The sequence below is a fragment of the Sardina pilchardus genome, chromosome 5 (genome assembly GCF_963854185.1).
Source record: "Sardina pilchardus chromosome 5, fSarPil1.1, whole genome shotgun sequence".
Classification (NCBI taxonomy): Eukaryota; Metazoa; Chordata; class Actinopteri; order Clupeiformes; family Clupeidae; genus Sardina; species Sardina pilchardus.
In genome coordinates this window covers 19,342,828-19,364,824 of record NC_084998.1, presented here as the reverse complement: position 1 = coordinate 19,364,824, position 21,997 = coordinate 19,342,828, and the positions used below count along the sequence as shown (strand labels likewise).

Below are 21,997 nucleotides of genomic sequence, written 5' to 3'. Positions count from 1 at the left end.
ACGACAGTCGGAGTCGGTACGTTACTTCCGTTCTCTCTTCTGCGCAGAAGCACTGGCTCATTTAGTCCCGCCCATCAGAGGATCCAGGATTCACCTCAAATGTGATGATGTGTGGGTGATTTATAAAGTGTCACCGGCATACTCAACAAAATAAACATGCACATGCATTTTAATTTTTTTTTTTTTTTTAATGTGAGCTAGAAATGTTCTGTTTTAGCAGTAAATGTATGGAATAGGCTATCAATAAAATACAAGGAATGTTGGTATGGACACTGAAAACAACTATGGCATCATCACAGTGGCACACAGATGTACGCTTGAAAAATAGTTTAATGCAACTTAGGTTATCTTAGTCAAATATTTTGTTAATTCCAAATACGTTTTAAGATTCTAACCATAACCATTGTAATAGTACTCAGCAATAATCAATTTAAGAATGAACGAAATATAGCAGTGTTCTTTTAATGTACGCTTAAAACAGGCCTCCATGGTGTCAGTCAGGAATTATGAAGGTTGAATAATGGCTGTGTGGAGGTAAGGATGAGCAGGGTCTTATATTTCACATTTCACACATTTAACATGATTTGTGTCTAGAATCAGCTACAAAAAGCTTGAGTATACAAATAATACTGTACCTATTGAAGAGTTGAGAGACTGACAATTATACCTACCCACTTTAGCAAAGACCCTGAATGCTTGACTGAGAGGACTCAATTGGCAAATCTCATAAAGCAGCCATATGATAATAGTACTAACACTGGGCCTGCAATGAACAACTATTGAATATGGCCATTAAAAGAAAAGAGCATAGACATGAAATAACCTGAATTGGTCTAAAAGTTGTATTGGGTAAATTCATATAAAAGTAAAAAGTAAAGATATCATAGGGAAGACGCATGCTCCTGAGTGCACAACTAATATTCATACAGGCTGTAGGCCTACAGAAATACCTGAAAGATATTTAGATCAACCAGATTATCAACCAAACAAGACAAATGATACAATCTCCCATCTTTCCAGTATGCCTAGAGTAAAAGAAAGATATATTCTTATCAGATGTAGCAAGAATTCTTTGCCACACCTCCAGTTAAGTGGAAACAAAACTGTTTCACGTTACTATCTTTTCATTACAAGTCTGAGTCATTGTATTATACCACTGTAATACAACACAATAAATGTTATATGCAACACAGTCACAGAGCAACAGAAAATGCAAGATGGCCACAAAAATCCAAACATTAAAATCATCACAATGTAGGGGTTTTATTCTGCTCAAAAAGTCACCGTGGCCAAACATAAATACAAACCAGAGATGGTATAGTGGACGCTTTGTAAATAGAAATACAAAACAGCTGAGTTTATGTACAGTTTAATATATTATATGTGTATGTTTATACAGACATATGCATGTATCTGTATACACATACACGGACGTTCAGCAGTTCAATGGAAATGAAGGTAAGGGATAAAAAATAGAACATACCAGTATTTCACTCTGGGTGAAAACACATACACAAAAAAAAGATTTTGTCCAAACTAAAACACACACACACACACACGCGCACACACACACACGCTCAGCAATTCAGGGTTTCAAGTCTGCCTCTTTGAGGTCAGATGCTTGCTTTAGAAAATAGATCTATTTCAGCCAAGTCAGACATTTGAAACACACTAACTCAATATTCACAAGTCTACACCCACCCCACACCCCATCCACAAGCAAAGAAAGGGGGAAAAAAACTTGAACCATGACAAGCACATTGGGAATAGGCGAGCCAAAAATATACAGAGGAAAAAAGGGGACAAGAGATTTGTCAAACATGAAACAAATACTAATGACAAAATACAACAGAAACAAAAATAAATGTTGAATGTGATTTCAATGTCAGGCAGTTCAGCTGTATGCTTACATTCTAGCTTCTAGTGAACCTGAATCTACACTCTTAACATATGGGGTTCTTCAAGAGTTCCTTATGAAGCAAGAGGAGTTGTGTAGGACCTATGCTGCGCAGAACTTCTTGTTCCTTTTTGGGGGGGTTGAGGTGGGGTGGGGTGGGGAGGTTCTTTGTGCCTCTAAAGCATTCTACAAAGTAAAAACCCTCTATCAGGAGAGTGAGAGCTCTTGGTGAAAAACGGTTGGTTTTGCTACAAAGAACAGCTGAAGAACTCCAAAAGGTTCTAGGTTCACGTTTTTTCTAAAACTTTAGATTTAAAACATAAAATAAATGAACAAACATGAAATCAGCACCAATTCACATTATATCACACACTTAAACAATATAATATAAAATTATACATTTCAGGATATATAATAATATATTATAATACCAGGATTTCAAAATCAATCTTTTTTTTTTCTTTTTTTCTAGAAACATTCTTTACCAAGCGCATTTTCTTATTCATAAAACAGGGCAATAAACAAGAGATGATGGTAATATAACTAAAACATCTCTGAATAGCTCAAACTTTACATTTCGGAGGTAAGTTAAAGTGATATTTCAACATAAAGCCTCAAGAAAACGTACTCTGTTCAACAGTCAAGAGTTGATTAATACAGTTTTGGGGTGTTTTTGGTCAAATGCTTCAGAATTTTCATGAAAGGTACAGTCCTCTAGCCTGGCCATGCCCACCTAGTTTCTCAGCTCATTTACATTTCACTGAGATACTAGTCGTGGTTCCTCTTAATGCATTTACATTTCCCTCAGCCACCAGGATGGCAGGCCAATCAGTGACGAGAGGGATTGACGTTAGTTTCGAAATCGAAAGTGGCAGTGGTAAACAGTAGTAGCAGCGGGAGAATGTGTACATTTACACAGCAAAGGTAAATATGTTGTTTCCTGACTGCCAAGTTGGCCAGTTTGTTATGGTTAGGCGAAGTAGGAAGTAATGCTAGGCATCCCAGATCAATGTGATTGGTTTGGAAGGACCAATGATTTCAAAGTTAAAAATCTAGACCCATTACAATGGTAGTATTGGAAACATTTCCCAATATTGAGCACCCAGACTCTCTTCACGAAGTGAGTGGGTCTGGGGAAACCAAGCTAGCAGTCCTCCTAGTCCACCGATCCTCCCCATGGTTTCCATGGAACATCAAAATACGTTTCTGAACCGGTGCAGTCAAAGAACTGTAAGAACTTTAGCGTGAACATCTGGAGAGGACCATGGAGAAACGTGGCCTAAATGTGTGAGAAACATTTACGATGTAACTTTCCAGACCGATCCAACGTGTCTTGAGGGCGAGGCTAAAAGTACCCAGACATGTGAAAGTTGGGGGGTGAACTGAAGATTAAAAGCTTGTATGGGCCTCGCCTTATGTGCACTCATTTTCAGCGCACTTCAAGACCGCAAATTTCACCGAGCTGTGTGCGCAGACTGAACCCACGGCACTAAGTGCAAAAGTTCCATCCAGTCCTGGGAGACAAGTGCTGCTGCTGCTGCCGCACATGTTTACCTACTACCACATTCAAGTTCACATTCTGGTCACTGACCACAACATTCCAACAGTGCAGAGCAGAGCAGCAAACAATCTCAGGCTAATTGGAAGGGGAAAAAAAGAAAAAAAAAAACATACATTCAACCTACTGTATTACCTGGTCTCCATTTTAAAATGGCTGTGATAATCCAACTATCGAAGGAATATGCTGTTGCTGCTTTTAGACGTTTTGAAAACATTTTCTAAATTTCAAGCAATTTGTGGTCTTAGATTGATTCCAGCTGGGAGCCTTATGGGGTTGTGCCGTCTCAAACTTAAACACCTAACTAAAGCCACGCAGTGGATAAAAACACCACAGAACCATTTCAAACAACTATGAACACTGAACAAAATAACGTTTCTTGAGTCTAGTGCTGGAATATCACTTTAAGTGAATAGATCCTCTGCTACCCCAAACACCCTCACCCCGATCCACCAAAGCATGTGGGCTTGTATTCTAAAATGCCAACTGTGTTAAATAAATGCAATTAAATATTAAAGACATCAGTGCTTCGCCACCACAATTCCCCTATCACTACACCCAATGGTCGTCCTTGGTCAACGTCATATCTCAGACATCAGATCAGTACTGTACGTGGAGTATTGTACAAAACACACCAGTGACGGAATTCCCTCTTCTAGCAGGCTATTTTACTCTCAGCTCCCCTCACACTACCAACAAGCTGATGGTACTGGGATTCTAACATACAAAACAAAACACAATTTATGTGTTAACAGAAGGCAGAAGGGCAACCTTAAAAAGCTGTGTTAGACTTGCAGGAAATGATAGGAAGCATCAACCTTTATCAGCTAAAGAAAGAGGTAATGATAAATGTTCATGAAATGTTGAGATACCCTGGACCTCAGACCCAGTATCCCAAAGAAGAAACTCGAAGGGAAAAGGGTTCTCTCATCTTGAGTAATAACACATTTATAAAGTACTGATTTACATCTGATTGTCATTACAAAATATCTATAAATCAAAGTCCTCTATCTGTTAAAAAAGCAGACCAATTAAATTTTTCATTTAAAAAATACCATGATTGAGAGAGAACTCCATATATTACATTTCGTGGAAAGGATTTTTCTGACCAAGACATTTCACATTTTTCTTGCTGTAAATAGATTTGATGTCTATGGCTACATGCCATGCCTTGTGTAAGAAATGAATATACCAACTACTTGTTTACAAGAGTAGGACAGAAGCTTACTCACAGATTGGCAAAAAAGTTAACGAGTGTAAGGTTATCACCCAAGAGGCAGCTCAAGCTGTCTCTCATGTGTATCAAGTCCAGCATCACCGAAATGCCCAATGATTCTCTACGAAGACGGAGTCTCAGGCTCCAAAAAGTTTTTTCTTCTTCTCTGTAACAAAGCAAACTGTGTGCTGCCTCCCTTCATTCCTCCACGCGTTTGAGCTTAAAACATGGAGACATTGAGGACCTGAACAAAAAGAAAGATAAAGTTCAGACACCACTCACTCTGCTCCAAGCACTCTGCTCCTAGCACCCATGCTCAGGAGATGAGGTGCTGGGTGCATTCCTGTTAAGTCTAGAGATCATTCTGGAATCGTATACACAAACCATATACATCAAGGTATACCTGGCTGTAATGTATATATGACTCGCTATGTTATGGCTCTTTATGAATAAAACCAAATGGAAAAATATCATACATATCCTATACTATGACTGCTACATATGATGGACATCTTGAGTGAACAACATATTAAAAATGTATACTGGCCAAGATGAGGAAATCTAAATGTAAAACTTCAAAGGAACCCCAGAGTAGAGGAGGTGACAAACTGATTGACAGCTGAAAACTTACTGAGTCATCCATGATGGAGGATGGATCAAAGTAGTCAGGTTTGAGTTCTGTCCTCTCTCTACGGTTTTTGGATGGAGGCTGAGAAGGATCAGAAAAAAAGGAGAACAGTTTTAGTTGACACCTTCAAACTCCCTTCATGACTCACATATACCTTTCAGTAAACTGGAATATTTTAGGGGGACTTGTTATTTAAAGAATTTCAGTAATGTTTCATTCAACGTGACCAATATTGCGCTGATGTAACTCGACACAAAAACCACTCAGTTGAATTGAATGAATCATACCAGGTCAATGTCCATAGTGTCAAAGTCCATCCCCTCATTCAGGTCCTCTAGTCGATCCTCTGATGACATCATCACATCCTCCACTATGGGCTCCTCGTCATCTTCCATTAAGCCAGTTCCACGTCGGCTACAAATAGAATAAACACAATTCTTTATAGTGCCCCTAGCATTCAAATCAGTAACAGATAAAGTTATAAAGTATAATAGATTCTCCATGTCAGTCACACCCACACCCACAATTCTTAAGCATCCAAAGTACCCTTGGCATCTATTAAAATCACTGTTTTGTTCTAATGAACGGATGAACTATAACTTCCGGTAATTTTTGTTCACAATCTCCACACTAATCCTGAAGTTCAAAAAGAATTGTGTGTGTGTGTGTGTGTGTGTGTGTGTGTGTGTGTGTGTGTGTGTGTGTGTGTGTGTGGCGTGGTCTCTTACATGGCATGCTGCATGTGACTCCTCATCTTGGCGTAGTGCATGCTGGCTCTCTCGTGCTGCTGCCTGGCCTCGGCCTGCTGTCTCTGGGCCAGCATCCATGTGACCTGGGAGCTGTTTACGGACACAGAGCACACAACAAAACTCACAACAACGCTCACATCTCGTGCACACAATGAAGACATGTGGCCACGGGAGCACGCTGGCACAATTGCCATGACAACAATAGGGCATAAACAGAATTCTGCTCCGACACAAAAAGGGATTGACTGGTTTGACAGTCTTGTCCTCTCTCTGCGGTGCGTTTTCTGATGACAGTGCTATCACAAAACAATCTGTGTATTTGTGCTTATCGATGACAGTGCTATCACAAAACAATCTGTGTATTTGTGCTTATCAATGACAGTGCTATCACAAAACAATCTGTGTATTTGTGCTTATCTGTGAAAATGGCAAGCATGGACTATAGTTCTGGTGGATACTGCACAGCAGAGATACGTGCAGGAATGGTGGACTCGGCCCTAGCTGTGCCGCAACTGGCTGGTGCGCGCTGGCGACCCAGGTTCGATTCCCACCCCGTGGTCCTTTCCTGATCCCACCCCTATTCTCTCTCCCGTTCACTTCCTCTCACTCTTCACTGTAACTATCAATAAAAGCATAACCACCCCCCCCCCCCCCCCCCCCCCAAAAAAAAAAGGAATGGAAACTCTTCAAAAGCCATTCGTGGGCTTGTGTGTGTTTCCTAGCACCTGTGCCCTGAGGGGGTCCTTACTTGTAGTCCATGGCGGGCTGCGGCTGGCTGTGCGGGGTCAGGGGGGCCTGCGGCTGGTGCTCGTTGGCCATGGCGTAGACGTAGGCGCCGGCGCCGGCCTCCTCCTGCCGCAGCTTCTTGGGCTCGCGCAGCACGGTGGAGGTGAGGTGCGGCGACGGCAGCATGACCGGCGTCTGGGCGCCCTGCTCGCGGTTCAGCCACATGGCCGTGTCCGTGCTGCTGCAGCTGCCCTCCTCTGCTCAGGGGGACGGGGGGGAGAGAGAAGGAGGGAGAGAGAGGGAGAGAGAGAGAGGGTGAGCACATATGCATGCGCACACACACACACACACACACACACACAACCACACATACAGAGAAAAACACATGCACATAGGTAGAACATCCAAGAGACATTGATGAAAGAAAACAGAAGAGTGCAATAGAGAAATACAGAACAACAAATCAAAGCTAGAGGTCATAGATTAAAGGTATTCCATGAGATAACCAGATCGGTCAAAGACTTATTACACAATTATCATCTTTTTTCAATACAATCTTTTTCTCACTCATGGAAACACACACACACACACACACACACACACACACACACACACACACCTTCCGGTAGTTTCCTCTTGCTAGTGACTGAGGGCGCTTTGCTCTTTTTGCTGCGCGTGGAGCCGCGGCTGCTGATGCCGCTGATGACGGACATGGTGTCGTCGTCGGCGCCCGCCTGCAGAGAGTTGCGGTAGGAGATGAGCGGCAGCCAGCAGTCCTCCCTCTGCAGAGCCATCTGGAACGTCATGAAGCGCTCCAGGTACAGGTGCCTGCACAGCAGCACACGGCATTAAAACAGGGACCATTAACACACACACACACACACACACACACACACACACACACACACACACACACACATATCTGAACTGTGATAAGGCACTCCTGCACAGCTGTATGGAGCACAGACCATTAAAACAAACAAACAAACACACACACACACACACACACACACACACACACACACGGAACATACATTTCATGCTTCACAGTAAAAATATAGAGTGAGAAATAAAGAGGGAGAGGCCGCTTACACAGTCTTCTTGTCCTGGCGCAACAGTTTGGAGGAAAATTCACTGAGGATGTCGAGGAAAGGCAAGTGTAGTGGAGGATTTCCCTCTCCCTGTGGACTGGGCTCTTTGAAGGCGAACTCAATACCGTCCCTGAAACACATACACACATATAAGCGCGCGCACACACACACACACACACACACACGCTAGCTTTCGCTGTGGCTTCACAGGTTTCATAATGAGAAACCCACAGTATCGGCATCACTATGCTCATTTAAACTTGTACAAATATACCTGTGCACGGATACGTCTCTACTGCAGATTATAATGAGAACAGGTGCGTGGAGGTGTATTTACTTGTGAAGCATGGCGATGGCGTCCCTGGTCTTGACCTGGTCCAGTCCAAAGGTGAGAGAGAAGCGCCTGGCGAGCTCCTTAATGCCACAGAACGCGGCCGACGAGCGGTCAATGTTGATGCCCAGCTCGGACAGCATCTCGTGAAAGAGCTGCGGCAAAGAGGACGAAAAACGAAAAACAAAGCGTCAGACCGATCTTGCCTTTGAAATCACCTCTGACTCCCAAACGTCAAAGGAAATGCATGGCCAACATGTGCGGGAGAATTGCGTTACCTGCTGGAGACTGAGGATGAGCGTTTTGGCACACTGGACCTTGTCGATTTGCCTGGTTCTGCTCATGGTCTCTTTGATGATGTCACCGTAGTCATTGTAGTACTGGACAGGAAGAAACGCACGCAACTTCTTACTTACACAGCCCCAACAAACCACAGATTCATTGTGTTTCCATTGTGTTTCTGATTGCGTTATAAAATGAATACAATTATGAGAATGGAACGGAGGTGTCCACTTGGCTGGTCCTTACCCTCATGTACTGTTTGAAGATGTCGGCTCCAGTGCTCATCTCCACCACGTTGTAAATGATGAGTTTGCAGTACGCAGCCAGAAGGTTCCTTCTTTTGTGAAGAGCTTCGATTTTCCACACCTCGTCATACCGCTGATCATCTGGATTAAAAAGGCACAAGCATGTCAGCCAGCCAGCCACAAGATTTGAAGCTCAACATCCAACATCAATGTTGTGTTGATCCTACAACTTTTTTGAAAAAAATCTTCTGTCGGAGCCAGATAAGTTCAGATAAGACTAAAATAAAATAGACTCTTCAATAAATAACTTCAATTATTGATCTTCCACACAACCAATATCCATATCATGTTCTACTTCCTCTCAGGATTTCCTAACTGCGCTATGCAACTGGGGTCGGACCTGTGCTGGGTTCTTCGTCCAGGTAGACAAACACGTGGTCCTGGATGAAGCTGAGCAGCTCGGCCTGCAGGGACGAGTCCGGGTTGTAGATGAGCGGCTCCAGGGCCTCGCGGCCGGCCGACACGATCTGGTGGCTGAACACCATCAGCACGTCGCACAGGATGGTGAAGGCCTGCCGAGGAGAACGCGCAACAACGCCGGGTTAGACGAAGGCACGAGGGGACCCGACAGGGAGTTTGGAATTCAGTGTGTAAGGTGGCTGGTTGCAGAGAGAGAGAGAGAGAGAGAGAGAGAGAGAGAGAGAGAGAGAGAGAGAGAGAGAGAGAGAGAGAAAGAGAGAGAGAGAGGTTTGACTGACCTGCTCTTTTACCGCTGTGTTGACGCTGGTGAGGTACCGCTGGCACATCAGGCAGAAGGCTCTCATCTGCTTCCTCAGATTGACCATGTCATTCTGGGCACACGAGGACGACAAAGAAAGACAAAAACAAGGGTGTTTGACAGAGGGCAATGCTGAAATGTTATGAATTGAAAACTGCCATTGAAATGTGGGAGACACACTGGCATAGCCAGCATTTTATTATGTCCTGCCAGGGAATTCAGATGTAAATTAGCCCTAGGCTAACTCTGGTACAATACATGAAATGGCAACATTTATGTTTGAAATTGTACATGGTCCCTAATTAAAACGAAATAAATAAAAATAAAAATAAAAAATAGATATCTGGGATCTGTTAACGGATATTTTGGGATTAAGGAATTTGAGGAATATTACTTGTAGTCTTTATCACAATATTACCTGTTTTGCAGTGCCTTTGGAGACCTTGGCGAGTTGCCACAGAATGGAAAAATGTGTGCACTGCAAGGCATGTATCACAATCTGAAAAATCAAAATCATTCTGTGTCAAAGCATGTTTTTGTAGAGAATTACACAGAATTCAAGTTCTCTCATCACAATACACAATTCATCGTTACTCAATGTGGAACCCATAAACATAAACAGATGGTTGGTTCAGAGGGAAAAAAAGAAAAAATGGTGCTGCTATGGCAAGAGATGCCTACCATACTCTCGTACATGCATAAATGAACAACTGAATCATTAGGAGAAAGGTTCAAGGATTTGTGAAGGACTGTACCTGCTGTGGCATGTCCCCGTTCTGCAGACCAGTGTTGAGGAGTCTGTAGAGGTTGGTGAAGAGGTCCCACCTTGAGAGGTCATGAGCGCTGCGACACAAGCGGGAGAGCATGGGTTAGATTCACACAACATCTCCCAACACAACCAGGAAAAGCTCACTTGAGGAAGAACAGAGTATGCAAGAGCTGTACGATATGTGATGTGGTCTTACTTATGGAAGGCTGTGATTCTTTTCAGTGTAGACAAGACCTGATATGCATCATCTTCATCAGTCTCCTCCCCCTATTTAAGAGAGACAAACAAGTTTTATTCCAAGGGTTGCTAACCTTAATCTTAAAGGGCAAGTGTGTCTCCAGCTTGCTATTACAATCAAACAGCACCAAACCAACCAGCAAATATGCCATCATTCAGTAGATCAACTGATCCTGGCATACATTATTTTGTGTAAAATCTGGAGTTACACCAACCCTCTATGCTGAAGACTGGTCGATCACACTTACTTTCATATTAGCACAAAAATGTCTATCTCATTGACAAAACTAATCCAAACAGATGAACACAACATAACGACGCACCTCCTGTAAGAACTCCTCCAGCAGACGGTTGAGCTTGTCAACCTGTTCGTCCAGGAGCTGACTGCGCGCGATATCCACGCGGTTGAAGATGGTGAACTCCTCGTTGGAGAGGGCATGGAAGGTTTTGGAGCAGGCCTCCAGCACGTCCGTCTCCGTGTGCTTCTCCACCACCTCGCGGATCTGACGGAGCAGAGACTCCAAGTGCTGCAGGAACACACAACAGGCACTCACTCAAACATACTCATTGGCCCCAGCAGTGGCGCGACTGACTGGGGCACCTGGGCCGCACGCCGGGGACACGGGTTCGATTCCCGTCCCGTGGTCCTTTCCAGATCCCACCCCAACGCTCTCTCCCACTCACTTCCTGTCTCTCTCTACTATCCTATCATTAAAGGCATAAAAGCCAAAAAAATATACTTAAAAAAAAAAAAAAAAAACATACTCATGACTTCATGATGAGTCGCACTTTAGTTGGATGGGCTGCTATATTAATCAAATCTGTTGACACTCTGTTGACAATAATTTATGATGGCTAGAGTTATGAGTTAGAGCTACGGTGATGTTCCGTAATTGATCAAACAACAATTTTAAAGAGCAATCTTAAATTTTATCACACCATCAGTTCCCGTAGGTATAAGTGTATCCAAGTGTTGACAATAATGTTCCATAATGTAATGTACCATTTACATAAGCTATCAGCACAGAAATGTCCATGTCTAAGTTCTGCTTTACTTAGGTCAGCAGGACCATGTTGATAACTTACCTTCTCCAATCTGCCAGTGGTGAAGATCTCCAGCTCAAAGTACTGGGGCAGCTGCAGCAGGTTGGTTAACTTGGCTGCGTCCACCGAATACTGAAAGCCAAAAGGGAGCATGTAGAGTTTCTGTCTGCATATGGAAGGTGAAACTACAACATTGTTACTTATTGTTATAACTACAACATTTGTACTTATTGTTGTAACATACCTTTGCTAGTAACAATGGAAGAGCAACAGCAAACATCTCTGTGATTCTTGTCCGATCGTCCAGCTGAGTTTTTTTTTCTTTGGCTGTGAGAACCTGCATGAGATTTGAAAAAGCATGAGAAATGCCAAATTTATTCACAACACAGCAGTGTGTATGAGAGAGTGTGTGCTCATATCATTGTGTATCTATGGAAGTACATGAGATTTGATAAGATTCATGGAGAATGTGCATGAGAGTTCAAAGGCATACAGTAGATGTCTATGCTGATCTGTATGAGAGTGTGTGTGTGTGTGTGTGTGTGTGTGTGTGTGCATGTGTGTGTGTGTTGAGGCTCACCCTCTTGCCACTTCCTCTGCCCACAGGTGGGTGGCACTCACAGGCTTGGCGAACGGCACTCAGCATGATCTCAATCAGAGCCGTTTCCTGTCGGTCCGTCAGCTCTGCACACAGATTTTACAAACACACAGTGTTACAAACTAAGTGACAACATCTGCCAGGCATAACAACTGCAGACCAAACTAGACTTCAGTAATGCAAGTCTGGACATCTGTTGTGTATCTGTGAATCATCTACACTTTTAACAGGGGAAACAGGTTAATAAAAGCTATTGGGGCCGCTGGCTGGGTGCTGGGTGCTCCTCTCTGGTTAAATCCAGTGTGGAGCTTTTTTAGCCATTAGCCGTGACGGAGGTCTTAGTCCTTCATACCTTCCTCTCCTGGGAAGGGCTCGTCCAGCAGAAGGCTGATCATGCTCTCCCAGTCCTTCAGCAGGTCCGACGCACAGTCCCACAGGCTGTCCACCAGGTACGCCCCGTGCTCATGGAGCTGCAGACACACACACACACACACACACACACACACACACACACACACACACACACACAGACACAGACACACACACACACACACCCATCAAATCCATCACTCCCTCATGCAGGACCAGAGGACCATCAAATAGACATATACAGAAACACAAAGACACTATTTGCCTTTGCTTACACACAGGCTTACTGATAATCTGCCTGACTGGCTCTCTGGAGTAAACATTGTTATAAACACTTGACACCAACGACACAACACATTTGAGCTAAACCCAAATGTAATCTTTATTCAACTGGATGCGATGGTGTAATCTTTCAGTAATCTGTTATAATATCCATTTGTAACAGCAATCGAAACTTGTCAAATTTGAGCTTTTTCCAACTGAAACATTGCCATGTCTGTATGCCTTACTTTTGCAGTGGTTTTATTTAAAGTACATGCCTATGGATACATTCAGATGTTAGACATACAGTACAAGTTACAAGTAGAAAGCCATGGTCTGTGTACCTCACTCTCCAAGAAGAAGAAAACTGTAGTCTTGATGAGATTTGCATTGCGACTCTGTCTTCCCCTTCTGGGCATGCCATCTTCCTCGGGACTGCGATTGCTAAACAACCTAGAACACAACGCTTACTATTAGACAGACACACTGAACACTGAAACGGGCCTGAGTCACTATAGATTAACCTAGGGCAGGGGTGGCAAATGTGCCCTTTGCTTGCTCTCATGGGGCTTGTGGTTGTTCAGTAGATGTTTTCACATTGGATTTCTTGGCCTTAAGAGATCTTTTACCCTTTCAATTTGAAATATATGAAAATATACTTAAATATTTGTCACTGCTGCCAACATAAGCATACGCTTTGTTTCTTTAGCTAGGTTTAAAGGAACCCTTAACAAGATTTGCTCTCAGGGTCCTCCTCTGGCAGAGAAGCGCAACAACTAAATTTAAACTAAGTGTGGAGTTATACTTGCTGTTAGACCACCACAACCGTGGCGATATAGCCCAACAACAACACTCCCACTCGTGCAATAATGCTAAATATGCAATCCAAATTATGTGGGAAACGTTACGTTATGGTCAAAAAACTGTTAAGGGTGCCTTTAATGCTACTGTCGGAATCACCAAGCCAACCAGCTATAATAATCTGACCTGTAGAGGTCAGCTTTCCCTCATTTTTAAGTCAAATTACAGTACATCAGGACTAAAGATGATGACAGCCAACAACATATTATATCAAATGATCCTAGAACTTTAAAGTCAAAATGAATACATAAATAACACATTCCACTTTCATTCAAATAAACCGTTCCTGTGATGTATTTTTGGATATTGTCTTTGACAGCAACTCACTTCTTGTAGAGGAACTCCCCTGCCGCCACAGCCAGGGGCCGATGGGCCGAGTACACCAGGTGATAGACACTCTCACAGTCTTCAGAGGTCAGGCACTCGTCACCACTCCTGCAACACATCACCACCCAGGCAAAGAAACAGCCTTCATTCTCTAAAGATCAGCAACAAGCTAAAGTCTACTTTTTCACCAAAAAAAAAAAAAAAATCAAAAATGATGTCCATCACTTCACTTTCAGAACAGAAATGAAAATGATGGTTTCAACTTAAAGGAGAATTTCAGTGATTTTTCACATTGGTCTCTCTGTTTCTCGGGGTCACCGAATACTGTCCAGTGTTTCCCACACATAGACAAATTTGTGGCGGTGCGCCACAGATTCAGCACCGGCCGCCACATATTGCGTCTCGTTATTCTTTTATTTATTTATTTATTTATTCTTATTTTGAAACGCTATTGAAAAACACGCAGCATTCGTAAAGCTGCATTTCCTTTCCCTGCGCTCCCTCTGTCACTCGCGCGTCTGTCTCTCATACACACAAACACGCACAGCCCCTATACTCTGTGCACACCGCGGCTGTCTGTCTCCATGAAAACCAACGAGATCATCCCTGGAAGCGTGGTCGGTGGTCGCACTGATGCACCTGACGCTGCTCGGGTAGAAGCATAAAGTTCTCCCGCAACTTTTGTAGTCTATGCGTGCAACTTAATTACCAAACAGTAGAAGTAAACTCATTCTTCTTGGCCCGCTCTCGTGCGCGCACAATGGACAGCCGCCCTCCACATGCACATTTAATCCAAATAAAACATTCACAATCGTGGACGCATTGACGACCACTAGCTAAATTACTGTTATATTCGGTTAGCATCATTAGTAGGCTATGCTACAGACATTTGATTAAATTGCATTCGAGTTGACTGACCACCAATGTTTTTCAACTCCAAGACTGGCCTGTCCAGAGGAGAAAAAGTATTAGCTTACCTTGAAACTTATAACACATGTGGGGAAAATGAACAGTCCAACCAGTAGAGTATGATAAGCTTAGCCTGCTATGTTTACAATATTTTGAGGCTTCAACCAGACAGCTGAATTTAAGAAGTGGAGTTGTAATATGAATAGTAGGCTATAATCTGCATAAAGTTTGCTGTTATGAATATCAGAAATGTCAGTATAGGCCTATATAATGTAAATAATTACATAATATGTGTGTGTTTCAAATAAAGGCAAGCTTCACATCTTGGTAAAAAAAAAAAAAAAAAAATTACATTATATGAAAGGAGAGCGATAAAAAGGCGATGCAATGACCCCCCCCCCCCCCCGTCAGACTAGGGCGACCACCACACATTGCCTTCTAATCTGTGGGAAACACTGCTGTCGGTCAAATAAACCCGAAAACAATCGGTTCTACTCAGCTCGAGTTGCTGCAGCCAACAGCTAGAGGTGCCAGGCAGATACAGTGGGGCACTCTAGGGGTATGTTCACAGAGATCTATGTGACAAGCCGTAATTTACCTCCGCCAAGGAGGTATATGTTTTCATCGGGGACCGGCGTTTGTTTGTTTGTTTGTCTGTCTGTCTGTTAGCAAGATAACTCAAAAAGTCATGGATGGATTTCGATGAGATTTTCAGGGAAGGTCAGACATGACCCAAGGAAGAAACCATTACATTTTGGGACTGATCCGTAATTCTGTCGGGATTCCAGAGGCATTTATGTATTTAGCTTAGTGGTGCAATGGCATTGCATGGCCACCTGGTGGCGATCTGAATAGTTTCGGTTCAAATGTATGACAACCTAGGAAGAACAATGCAGACGGAGGTAGCTGCGCTCTCGGAGTGCTTTTCTAGTTCTCCTTTAAATGTAGACAATGTAGACAAGTAGGACCAAATTGGACTTACTGTAGGACCAGGGTCAAGAGTTTTACACCCTGCACGGCCACATCATACTCCTTATCCAAAGTCATGGACACAATGCGATCCTGAAAAAAAACAAATAAAAATTGGACTGGATCTTCTTTGCACATGTAGGTGTTAAGTGTTGGATAGCTGACCCTGCTTTCTGACTGCAATCATATGCATATTTGACATTAACATCCACTGTCAACAGTATTTATCTAACACCACACCACAACAACAGAAGTGGCACTGCACAAAAGGTAACCTCTCACCTACTCAGGATCCCCTTGCATGGAACAAGTTAAAAAAAAAAACAAGGGTCATCCCAGTTCGGTAGCTCAAGCATACCTTAACATCCTGGCCAGTTCTGTGCCTGACGCAAACTGATTTTTCATGGTGGGTATAATAGTGAAATAGCTGCATTCCTCTCTGCACATGTTCTTATGTTCTTGTTCTTCAACAAAAATATGGACTTGGTTTTAATGGGCTCCTAGGACGTTATGAATAACTACATGACAGCATAGTAATCTATTTACCCTCTCTGCATCAACGTCTGTGAAAGCTTTTAAAAGTCAATATTTTACCTAAAGTGCACAACCCTACGGTAACAGTCTGCATGTTCTTTAACTGTACCATGTTCTGGTGTTTTGAGGTCAAAGTTCACTTGGCTCTGTTTGTCTTACACTGTCTGTACATGTCTATGAACGCGGACCAATTTATTAGTCAGCCTTCCACACCTAACAGTGCTGAATCAGGCAAGGAAATGTCTATCTACACAAATCAATAGCATGTACGTTAGCACAGGCACCTGTATATCTGTGTGTTGTGTGCGTGTAGATATGAGTGTCTGCTTCTCACCTTGAAGCGACTGGTGAAAAGCTCTAGACGACTGTTGAGTTCCCGGTTATAATACAAACCCTGCAGGGCCGTTAGACACTTCAGACGCACCTCACCTTGCTGTGACAGGAGGAGAGTAGGAGGACACAGAGGATGAAAGGAAGAGAGAAAGAAAGAGAGGGAAAGAGAGAGGGAGAGAGAGAGGGAGAGTGTCACTTACAGTTGCACTGCCCTCAAATCACAGTGACGCAACATTTTCTCAGATTTTCCTGAAAACTTGGCTTTTTCACTGGGACAGTAACTTGAAAATGCAAACACAAATCGCTGTTGAGGAAAAGGCAAAGAAATCTATGGCGCAAACAGCGGTGAATATCTATCTAATTATCCAGCATTATTGGTTACCTTGTCATGCAACGTCCAGCCGACGTATTTCAGGTAGCTGTCATTCAGAAATGCATCACTGTACATCTTCATCCAAACGCCGATCTCCTCAATACAAATGGCTCTGATCTCTGCTATTGCATCACTGGAGGGACAGACAGGAATATAACCTCAAAAATGTAGTACAACGTAATACCGAAAAAATACTGCACTGCATACTCTTAATGTATATTCTAATACTATATGCTATTCAATAAAACATATTAAATCAATAATAAGGTTGGGCAACGCACCGATAACGGTGTATAAAAACACCTTTGAAGATAGCGTTCATCATATTTTCAATTTCATCTTGATTTTCGTGAAGCTGAAAGTAAATGAAAGTGTGTCAGAACAAATTATGGAAAGAGAAACTTTTTAAAGATTTGCAGCTTTTTGAATCAGTTTTAAGATCTGCTATCTGTATAAATACCTCTTTGCGCTTTTGGAACAGTAGCTCCACTCGTTCCACAGACCGCTTTCCGATGGTTTTGTTTCGCTCAGCCTCATACTGTCTCTGGGTGTTGTCCATGTTGATGCTGAGGTTTAGGGCTACATTCACTAAAGCGGTCATCAGCTTCATTGCTGCGAGCACACAAGGCAAAGCAAAGCACGCAACAATTAGCCAGAGAAATCCTCTTACTCACACTACATCCGTATGCCGTGCAGCAAGATGGATCAAATGTCTGTTTTTTTTTTTTTTTTTTTAACAAGGTGCAGCCTTTGTTCCTGTTCAAGGTGTTGAGTGAGAAGATTTCCACACATAAAGCGAATTCTCACCTGCTAGCGTGCTGGTGTGCCTGAAGGCTCGGACCTGGGAGTCAGACAGGCCAGTCAGCAGCGAGATGATCGTGTCCATCATGTACTCGTCATAGATGGTGCTGTACTGACACTGCCGCACTAGAACTCCGATGAACTCACAGAAATTTGTCTTAAACTTCTTCCATTGTGGCCCTGCCATGGTCAGTGGATAATCTCCGCTGTCCTAGAGTCATGAGAAAGCGAAAAATAAATATAAGTCAACAACTTTCTGAAACCATTTTAAATGTCAACACACAATACATATTGTACATGCCCTTAAGCAAACATTTAGAGGGTGTAAGCACCTCATCAAACTCTTCCGTCATCTTTCGGATGATCTCTGAGTTCTGCATGTGTCTGAACATTTCCGAGCTCACAGCACCTGCAACAACAAAATAAATGTATGTAAAAATGTACAGTATGTCCAAAACAACTAAAGCCGAGGAACCAGCTACGCGTTTGACTTACCTTTGCAGCCCGAACACTGGATGAAGAAGTTGATAAGCTCCAGCAGTGCAGTGTCTCTGTCATTTTTGTACGCCTCAATCCAGTCATCTACTACAGACTGCACAAAGACAGAAAAAGTGCCATGAGATTCATATCTCTAGCTAGTAGCATCGACAAAGTAAGCGTGAGCATAACGGTGTTGCATATACAGTATAAGCGCAAGGCATGCTGACCTGCATGGCACTCTTTCCCAATTTGACCACCTCAAAAAGGGTCAGGTTCTCCATGCCATTCTCTTGGTGGTGGCCGTTGACTCTGTTCTGCCCGCCACCTTTTCCCGCTGAGCCCTTGCCCTTCTCGCCGGCCCCCTTCTTCCCCTGCCTGGGCACCTGGGCACATTCAAAACAGAACAGACAATGAGTATGTTATGGATAAAGACTCTTCAAGTCAAGTCACTTTATTTATATAGCACATTTAAAACAACAGCCGCTGACCCAAAGTGCTTCACAACTCTTTTTTTCACAGTAACAAGAGTCCTAAAATTAAGTCTTTGGCAAATTTCAGGTCACACAAAACTGCTGATGACAAACAAAGAGGAGATTCAAAAGTCAACAGGTAAGTTAGTTACCTTTGCTTTCCCGAGCTTTGCATTGCGCCCCTCCGGATCCTCAAGATCGGTGTCAGAGGATAGCTGAGTATCAGCTTCCCTGTGAAAAGAATTGCGTGGTCATTGAATCTATAAGTGTCAGTTGAATAACAAAACCTCCAACTTCGTCACTTGTGCCAGCTTTACTGTCTCATCACGGTCTACTGGCGTGAGTTACAGAAAGTTAAAGTTGGAATAGCACAGAAGACAGCAGTAAGCAAACTTTCCATAGCCCACCATGAATCTGTCAGTTTCATACGTTCATCAAAAGTTATACTTACTGAGGGAAGTGAAAGTCTGAATGGAGCTCCTGTGCCTCTATCATTTCTTTAACATTTTCTGCTTCCCAGTTTAGCACTTGAAGATGTCCCCTCTTCAGCTAGCACCTCTAACGATTCTAGAGAACTGAGGGGGAAAAAAAACATGACAATGAATGTCACCAGTTGACTAGACTATAAATAAATTGTGAAAATTGTGTAACACTCATAAAGACAATCAAATTGTAAACAACATATTTATTGGGTGTGTGTTAAAGCACTCCTAGTTTCAAATGTGATTAAGAATTACACAGGCTGTTCACATCGCTACTGCTACATTGTTATTACCAAGTGTAAAGAATTAAAATGCATTATTTTATTGATTTGTTTTTAGCAACCTTTTGTGAGTGGCAGTCCCCCAGAATAATCAGTCTGCCACCAACCACACCCTCTTCCTGCACTACCTGCACTTTTGAATTAAAGTTTCTGGGAGCTTCTAATACAGAGTGCAGAGCCTACTTTTGATTTTTGCCTAGACAAAATAAATTCAATTCTGACTTTGCTGCAGTGCTTTTAAATTAGATTTAGGTTGGAGTCTTGAGTTGGAGTAAAATTACACTTTTTTGAGAAGCCATCCCCTCAGGCCAACTGTTACAGTTGTTGCGAATGCATGGAACATCATGTTCATAACAGCCTTTCTTGACCATCAACAACAACGCACAGTTAATGCAACAAACACAGCTACGGAGGACTACATCATCGTGACTATTTCTAAAACCATGTACTTATAAAAAAAATATTAGTCCGCAAATACTGCACTATTATTATGGGGACACCGTGGGGGTCTGATCCCAGGTAGAGCACCACTGTTTTAGACGATAATGTCGCCTTTTTGCTGTATTCGTACTCCACATAGACCTTCAGGCCTTTTCTAGTTTGCCTCTCAGGTCCACGCCTGGTTTAATCCAAGCGCGTTTACAATCGTTGAATAGTAAACGGTATGGGGCTTTATACATTTAACACACTAACTTAACACCTGGTTAGCCGTCCGAACAGAAACTGCCCTGTGGTTAAGCTGTTGAGTATTAGCAATGGCAGCAAGAACCCATCTACCAAATCCCTCAAAGCACTAAGTTTATCATCGCCTGTAACATCAGCTAACACTACAAACTCGGTGTTAAAAGTGTCAGTCAACAAACGTTAAATGTTGGTTTGATATGCTGATTTAAAACGTCTACTACCAACCACTGAGTTCTCACCCAGGTAGAAAACTAAGCTATCAGTTTCTGGCTGGATTTGTAGATATTTGTTTATTTTGGTGGCGTATTAGCAAGTTGTAACGTTAGCTAAAGAGCACTGGGTTTCCAAAGTAGCTAGCTGCCCAGTCCGGTAGCTACATCGAGTCTCTTCCGTAAACACTGAAGCTAACCATAATAATAGCTAACATTGTGTAGCTTGTAATTCGGTGTTCTCTGCGTTAGCTGGCCAGCTAGACGCCAAAAGCAATTGAACAGACACAGCTATTTAAGTTTGCAAACGAATAGACGGCGTTACATGGTGAAATGGTCACATGCGGAAACGCACGTCTAGCTAAAACAAACGTTTGCGAGCCATGTACAAAGTACGCAAACGTTAGCTAGTTACTGATAGATAGCTAACGTTATCTTGCAGCTGTCACCAACTTCGCTAGCAAGCTAGCTAAGTTGCTAGCATAGCGCCACTAGTTAGCTTACTCGGCAGCTATTGCTACAGCGCCAGCAATCGCTGTTGCTCCCGTCAACAAAAAATGTGCATTCTATTATTTATCATTCTGAGAACCAGAGATCGGTCTTAACACTTCGGTGGCAGTAATAAAATCAACAAACTCAAAGCACTGTATCCGCCATTTTACAACTTACCTCGTTACAATCAAACAACGTTAGCTACACGAATCAATCAAAAATAATCCAGAAATGACACTTATCCACAGAATAGAATTATTCTGAAAACGAGGCATTGATTGTCACGCGCACGTGCGAGATACATTCGTGTAAGCAGAACTGGTTAAATTATTGGACTACTTTCTCCTGTGCTGGCATGGTACAAATTGTATTTTCGACAGATAGACGACTCCTGTTTCACAAACGCACCACCAGCAGGTCAGACTGAGTATAACACACGGAACGTCTGGATCAGAGTCCAGAGTGAACAAACTAAGTTTTGCTACAATGTACAATTCAAATGACAGTGCTTCGCGATCTGATGTAAATATACATGTGATGTGATATGTGTAATGTGACTCTAAATATCCTGACTGCTAAGAACGTTAGAACATTTTAAGATCTTTATTTCATTTAGATCAGATTTCAACACTGGACATGGAAATGCAGTCAAATTTAGGCTAGCTACACAAAAAAGAAATGTATTTCATAAGCACTACACCCGGAAGTCTTATGTGTACAACTTTCAGATGCTTTCAGAGATTATGATTTTCATACTAATACAGATATCATTGTATCTCCATCTTTCAGATTGATCAGATTAGAGTTACAAGTTACATCCTTTCAAAAAAAAAAAAAAATGTGGATGCTATTGCTTGTCTAATGAAAATATATAAAATATGACTAATAACAAATTCTCGTTTTGGTTTTAAATGCTGATAGTAGATCAGTGTTGATTCCATACCATTCTAAAGATCCCTTTAAAATAGCACTATTGTGTTTAGTTTTAAAAGTGACATACATGCAAATGTGAC

The 21,997-nt window shown here is 42.5% G+C and overlaps 1 protein-coding gene across 1 annotated transcript; it reads right to left on the bottom strand.

Annotated features, from left to right (window-relative positions):
* Positions 1-1,247: 1,247 nt before the first annotated feature.
* Positions 1,248-21,372, bottom strand: stag2a (STAG2 cohesin complex component a). The gene is made up of 34 exons (XM_062536836.1): positions 21,162-21,372; positions 19,288-19,411; positions 18,989-19,067; positions 18,594-18,749; positions 18,382-18,478; positions 18,219-18,295; positions 17,893-18,097; positions 17,546-17,697; positions 17,367-17,440; positions 17,095-17,218; positions 16,714-16,812; positions 15,859-15,938; positions 13,968-14,075; positions 13,124-13,232; positions 12,502-12,619; positions 12,132-12,235; positions 11,796-11,888; positions 11,594-11,683; positions 10,831-11,034; positions 10,467-10,537; positions 10,257-10,344; positions 9,920-10,000; positions 9,482-9,574; positions 9,124-9,295; positions 8,725-8,864; positions 8,475-8,576; positions 8,203-8,351; positions 7,867-7,995; positions 7,394-7,602; positions 6,797-7,031; positions 6,028-6,138; positions 5,587-5,713; positions 5,303-5,380; positions 1,248-4,915 (listed from the first exon to the last, which is right to left on the bottom strand). Exons 2-34 carry the CDS (start codon positions 19,329-19,331, stop codon positions 4,892-4,894), a joined length of 3,822 nt encoding a protein of 1,273 aa, XP_062392820.1. The 5' UTR covers positions 19,332-19,411; positions 21,162-21,372; the 3' UTR covers positions 1,248-4,891.
* Positions 21,373-21,997: the final 625 nt, after the last annotated feature.